At 38.7% G+C, this 6,371-nt stretch overlaps 2 protein-coding genes across 5 annotated transcripts in view; one reads left to right on the top strand and one right to left on the bottom strand.

Moving 5' to 3' along the window:
• The window catches only part of LOC105561769 (dnaJ homolog dnj-5), a 4,905-nt gene extending 1,186 nt beyond the window's left edge, over positions 1-3,719 (top strand). The window contains exons 1-6 of one of the 3 annotated variants that reach the window (XM_012012065.1): positions 7-127; positions 255-1,803; positions 1,878-2,325; positions 2,443-2,658; positions 2,734-2,963; positions 3,040-3,719. In XM_012012065.1, coding sequence (XP_011867455.1) covers positions 269-1,803; positions 1,878-2,325; positions 2,443-2,658; positions 2,734-2,963; positions 3,040-3,169 — 2,559 coding nt within the window. In that variant the 5' untranslated portion in view covers positions 7-127; positions 255-268 and the 3' untranslated portion in view covers positions 3,170-3,719. Of the gene's footprint in view, positions 1-6; positions 128-254; positions 1,804-1,877; positions 2,326-2,442; positions 2,659-2,733; positions 2,964-3,039 lie in introns of those variants that run through there. The other 2 variants (XM_012012066.1, XM_012012064.1) reach the window with 2 other exon arrangements.
• LOC105561770 (DNA polymerase epsilon subunit 4) lies at positions 3,184-6,062 on the bottom strand. Of its 2 annotated transcripts, none has more exons than XM_012012068.1 (3): positions 5,902-6,062; positions 5,511-5,760; positions 3,184-5,417 (listed from the first exon to the last, which is right to left on the bottom strand). In XM_012012068.1, the coding sequence occupies exons 2-3, from the start codon at positions 5,730-5,732 to the stop codon at positions 5,277-5,279; spliced, it is 363 nt and encodes a 120-aa protein (XP_011867458.1). In that variant the 5' UTR covers positions 5,733-5,760; positions 5,902-6,062; the 3' UTR covers positions 3,184-5,276. The 2 variants fall into 2 exon arrangements, with proteins under 2 accessions (XP_011867458.1, XP_011867457.1); XM_012012067.1 differs by having other exon boundaries at positions 5,496-5,760; positions 5,902-5,997.
• Between the last annotated feature and the right edge of the window lie 309 nt (positions 6,063-6,371).

Raw genomic sequence — 6,371 nt, 5'->3', positions numbered from 1 at the left:
TCTCTCTCTCTCTCTCTCTCTCGCGCCAATGATTATCTAATACGAATTTATCTGTGCGAAGCAGCTGTATAATATCTTGCACATTAGTGGATATTTTTTAACGCTCTCGACATAAACCTATGGTTGTGTGAGTATATCGTAGTAGACATTTTTAATAAACGTTTCGGCCAACGTTGTATCCACCGTACCTCTGAGCGAGTTGCGACGTGTATAATAACATCTACGGTAACGTATTCGTTTCGCTTTCTCTCCAGAGAGGTAAATCAACATGGCAGAACAACAACAAACCCCCCCTGGTTTCATGTCTTTGGACAAGATTATGGAAGTTATACCTCCAGACGTTCCCGAAGGTTCCAACGGCCGTTACGTACAGTTTGCTCCGCAACAGACCACCTCTCGCAACTGGGGAGATTACGTACCTGGACAAGTTAGGCATCAAGTCGCCGGGCAATCCACGCACTCCAATTCCGGAATACAACCGATGGCACCGACGTCTCTGTACGTGCAAGATATGCCCAGCTACGATCGTCCCACCGATTCAATGTACTTTCCGCCACAGACTACGGTCAATCGTCTGGGCATTATCAAGAATGCCGATTTAATTGGTGCCATCGACGTGAAATATGTTAATCTTTTTTGTGCAAGTCCCCCTCAAATTATGGACCAGTCTCAATTGTGTCATCTTTCAAACGTGACGTCTTACTCTAATCAAAATATCAGTCAGCAGTATGGACTCTTCAATGTGTCGACGGATCAACATGTACCGTCGTCCGAGCTGCCAAGTCCAAACTTGAATGGGAAGCAGCTGCTTGATAATCTCTTTGAAAATTGGGTGCCCAACCAATCTGGTACTTACAGTCCGTTTGGCGGCTCTCCCAATATCACGCCTGTACCCCAAGCTGTACGAGAGGTAAGAGAGAGCGAGGATTTACCTCCTAGAAATGACTCGTCGACGCAACACAAGAAACCGAGGATGGTCGCCGAAGTGAAACCTATGCGACCTTCTTACTCGGACGTTTTAACCAAGTCTGCGCCGACTCCGCCCTCTCCGTTGACGGTCCAGCCCGTCAAGCCGAAAGTGGAGGCGCAGGCGGGCAAGAAAGCCTCCAATAAGAATGTCAAGACTAAGAGCAAGCCGACGCTCTTGAGGAGACAGAACTCGTCTGGTAGCGACGATCACAACTCGCCCAAGATGCAAATTCCTCGAAAGGTTTTCGAAAGGAATTCTTCCAATCTTCCGAGACGTTGGGTGTCGCTCGACAACCTTGGCTCACAGTCCGCCTCGTCAGATTCTCGTCAGATCAACGCTTTCGATAGAACCGATCAATTTTATTCCGAAAGGAAGAAGTCTGACAAGAGGTCGTCTAAGAAAGCGGAGAAGAACGAGACTCTCAACAATACCAAGGTACAAAACATTAATCCGAAAGCTGCGGGGAATATCCCGAAACGTCCGATACAGATCAATAACAACTTGAATACAATCAATACGTCCAGTCAGACAGTTTCGTCTGACAAAATGGAGAAGAATCAACAAGTTATTAATAAAGTCGCCAAAGAGGATAAAAAGGCTCCTCTCAAGGAGAAGAATCCTAAGCGCTTTCAGACCGAGAAGGCTCAACAGCAGATTAAGAAGGGGCCGAGAAATCGAAAGAGAGAGAGTAGAGAATCTTCTATTAAAGATTTGTACAAGAACTTGAACAAGTACGCGACTCGTTGGAGCAAAATTGTATTGAAAGTCTTTTACTGGTTACTACATCTTATTTCCGATGTGGTTAGCATGAGCGCCAACCTGGTTATTCAGCTGTGAGTATTGGCGCGTCGAGATATACCAGATATACCGGCAGACAAGCAATCATCTCCTTAATCTTCTGTTTCAGTGGCAAATGCGCTTGGTACCACACCATACTTTACTTAAAGTGTTGGTGGACGTACGTGGCTGTGACATTTTGTAAAATTCGTATCTTTAACGCTATTGGTAGACAATTGGATAATTGGCTCGGTAGTAGTAAATTTGCCTTCTGGCGAAAGGTTAATAATACCAAGAAGAACGAGGACAGAGAAGAGAGCGGCAACTGGATACACGGCGGGCTAGAAGCTAATATCGCCTTACCCAGCACCGGCGAAGAAGCCATGAAGAGATTATTAGCGTGCAAGGGAAAGGATCCCTACAGCATACTCGGTGTTACGCCAACGTGCTCGGACGACGATATTAAGAAATATTACAAGAGGCAAGCCTTTCTAGTGCATCCGGATAAAAATAATCAGCCAGGAGCAGAGGAAGCATTCAAAATATTGGTACATGCCTTCGATATCATTGGGGAACCGGTAATAAAGCATCCGTTCACTCTCGCTATTTTCTCGTAACAGTAACGTAAACAACAATGATGACTTTTTAACATTACACCATTCCATCTCAATTTAGTTATACGTCCATCATTTTAGGAACGTAGACAAGCCTTCGATCAGACTAGGCAGGTCGAAGCGGCTTGGGGCGAACTCAGCGACTTGCTGTCGCAACTTCATCGAAAGATGGAACAGGCAGCAAATACGATACGATGTACAAACTGCGGCTTGAGACACAAACGTATTCCTACGCAGCGTCCTTGTTACGCCGCGCGATTTTGCAACCAATGCAAAATACGTCACAGCGCGAAAGAAGCAAGTATCGAATTTATATTATCGCAAGTATCACCTCCCTCGAATTAATCATTTTAATTGCCCGCGTGAGGATAGGGCGATATCTGGGCAGAGTCTCGTTTAATGGGTTTCCTATGGCACTATTACGCATGCATGGAAGGAGCGGTGTACGATGTGACTGACTGGGCGGCTTGCCAAGCTGGGAATCTCAAACATCTTAGAGCAAATACTCATAGTGTCCAATATAGAATCGTCTTGGGGCAAAGACTACCGTCTCAAACGTCCAGTAGCGGTAAAAAACGGCAACAGATAGATCCCAATACGAGGTATCTTTTAAACTAACGCGCATCTCTTGTCATCACTAAACTCTCTAAACGTTCCTTTTCTCTCTTCATTAAACAGCGAAGCGGATTTCGAGGATTTTCTAAACAATCTCTACAACCATAGCAAATCTGCTGGCGTTAATACATCGGGGGATCAAAATTCTTTCAGAGGTGATAGCAGACGACGCAAAACTAAGCGTAAGAAGTAGAAGATGAACAACCGTTTGACATCGTCGTTGTATAATTACCAAGTGCGCGCATTACATAGTTATAGAACGCATATACATATTATACGCAATCTTAAATTTACATTATCCTTAAACAATTAACCTTAGCATATACGTGTTACGAATATTCATGAAATCATGCTAACATCTGACTGATACGCAATATGAGATTATGAGAAATTGTGTTCACGACAAATGTACGTGTACTAAACATCGTATCGACTAAATAGGCACGTTGAGCAACTAGATGGGAGGGCAATAGCGACAATTTGACAATTTGATTCGGCAAGCGTGACATTTTGCAGATTTGAAAGCATAAAAATATGTTGACTCTCCAAAATAATATATATATATATATACATAGAGATGCCAAATAATGATCCTAGAAACCAAGTATTGTATGCGTCGCAAAACTCTAGATTGAACATAAAAATTTTTATATACGCATTTAGACAATTTATATGATGTAACATTGTGTTCTTCCAGAATGAAAAAGAGTAAGGATATCAGATTACACATTATAAAACCGACAAATTTTATCTCATTTCGTCTTTTTTTTTTAATATTAACCTCGTAATTGAAATACATCAATACAAGTAGTTTCTAAACAACTATCACTCGTAGCTTAAATATAGAATTGGCAAATATGAAGAAGACTGATTTTTCTTTTATTTTTGTTACTTGTATAAGTTATACACATACATATATATTTATATTAGAAACATTTCTGATGATATACTCTGCTATATGAAATAGTTTAGTTTCTTCAAATGATCCTACTAGCATCCTAATTCTCATCTTCTTAAAAAAATTTTTACATATACAGCTATACTGTGAAAGACTCTAGAAAGGAAGATTGGAACATGTGCATATATATGCAATGTTACAGATGCAATCAGCTGCAGCGTATAGAAATTCAAAAATATTCAGAAACATTAGCGCGGACTGAAAATTTCATTTCGACAAGTGCTTCATAGTGTAGTAAAGATAGAAAGATTAAAAAGCAATGAATAATCGAGCATTCGCGTTCTCAATTCAATCGCGGGAATGAAGAAAATTTTATTTTCAACTTGTTTTTCAAGTTTCCGCCCTTGTTTGAATAATTAAGATACGCGCAAACAGTAAAGATCATTGCTTTCATCTCGCGCTTTTCTCATTTCGCATATGTATAGTTAAATAGCGAAATGTAAAATAGTATACTATAGGAGAAAACATTCATTTTATAAAGATTAATTCGATTAGAAAACAAATTAAGAACGAAGGTGTCCATAATACAAATCGTAATTGTTCAACTGCAAATACCTTATGAATTTTAATATATAAGTCATTTACTATGTAACTTTCCTTTCACAGAGCGTCGCAAACACATAAATGAAACAATCTGTTGTGTACCAATGAAAAACATAATAAATAAATTTCAAACCGAGTTACTTTTCTTTCTTCTTACACGTACAAAAAATGCACATTTATCGCTTTGCAGAGTACGTTTCACTATTCACTTGTAAGACTTGGGGGGGGGGGGGGGGAAGATTGATACAGTAGAGTGTGAATTATCTGTCCATCCGGATTAACTGACCTCGCTATTAAACATTATTTCTTTTCAATTAATGTCAGTCTAATCAGTTTGACGCTTTCGTGTGTAATGTGGCATATTCACTCGACACATACTTTTCGAGTATTCGATGAAGAATTTAAGAAAAACAGTGTTGTTTATATATAAATAAAATTTCGATTTAAAATATATTTGTTTACAAAATAAAATACAACTCTGATTATCTGTCTACTTCGATCGTTCGACCCAGCCACCTTGGTTCGAATATAATTGGACTTTTTATTTAAAACTTCAACGGATAAATCAATTCTTACGTTGGCAGATGAAAGAGCAATTTGTAAAAATTTTCCATTTATTATATTGCATAAAAATATTATTTATATACAATATCGAAAATCTTGGCCATTGACAATATTCAATGCTCGTAGATACAAAAATATCAGTACTATCTTTATTATTGTACCTAAGTAATACCTAAAGATATCTCTATTTAATTTCTTCAATTCTATAATAATAGACATCGTTGACGTTATACGATTAATCGAGCATACCTTCCAAAAATACAAGTGCATCCACGTTATCAATGGCGTTTTCTACATCACGCTTTTGAACAGTTTTCTTCTTTGCTTGTGCGGTATACTTGTAAGCTTCCTTTGCAAGCGACTCAATAAAAAATTCCTGTTGAAAGACAGTTTATTATTTCACCGCGCTATCAAGCGCATCGTAGTCAACTATTTCATATTATTGCTATTATACCACTGATTTTGTCACCAGAAACGCAGCCTCTTGATTAATTAAATTGACTTCTGGGTCCATTTTGATAATGGTTTTTATTCTTCCTAGGGGCAGCCGTATCAATTTCTCTCGTTGCTCCTCATCACCGTGCGGACTGTCGTCGATTTCTTCTCGCGAATCTCGTACATTCTCTCCATCAAGCTCGTTTTTATCAACTTGAATCTCCGTGCTCAAATCGTCCAAATCCGAGGTCTCCATGTTGACACGTTACGATTAGAGGTTAAGACTATTTATGAAAATAAAACAATTTGATAAACGACGAAAAAAAAAATTAAACAAATTTCGCAACATTATAACAAGCGTGATTGCATAAGTAATAAATAATTATCCAAATAGCGTGAGTTGATGTTGCAATAAATATAAATACCGATGCAAAGAGATCTCTCCAATAATATAAAGGTACCTTCTCATGGGAACGTCGAGCGGTAACGCGTCGCACAGATTCGCTCATGCTTGACGCCGACTGAACGTATTTTTAAATAACTCCTATATGCAATCGTTTGTATTTCGTATGTAGACGTTTGTAGTGCAATTAGAAAGGTTTGCGAGTCGTTCGTTTGTTTGTAATTAATTAATTATTTTTCCACCGTATACTTAGCGCCAATAGATAAATTAGATAAAGTTTTTATATGGAATCGTTGGTATTACGTATGAAGACGTTTGTAGTGCAATTAAAAAGGTTTGTGAGTGATACAGATAATTTTTATTAAATATTTATTAAATAAAAGTTAGCCGGATTCAAAATTTCATTCATTTCCTATCTATGATACTGAATGATATTAAGACATAAGAATTGCTTGTCACGCCATTTCAGGACGTCTGGACCGAGGGGTTGTG

This window comes from Vollenhovia emeryi, unplaced genomic scaffold (assembly GCF_000949405.1).
Source record: "Vollenhovia emeryi isolate VEMERY1.0 unplaced genomic scaffold, V.emery_V1.0 DF939200.1, whole genome shotgun sequence".
NCBI classification, from domain to species: domain Eukaryota; kingdom Metazoa; phylum Arthropoda; class Insecta; order Hymenoptera; family Formicidae; genus Vollenhovia; species Vollenhovia emeryi.
The sequence above is the reverse complement of the archived record's forward strand: the minus strand, read 5'-3'. Positions and strand labels throughout refer to the sequence as shown.

Coding starts and splice junctions, on each gene's coding strand:
- LOC105561770 (XM_012012067.1), bottom strand. CDS start 5,732: ATGGAGACCTCGGATTTGGACGATTTGAGCACGGAGATTCAAGTTGAT. Junction 5,418..5,495: donor TTCTGGTGACAAAATCAGTG/GTATAATAGCAA, acceptor GTCTTTCAACAG/GAATTTTTTATTGAGTCGCT.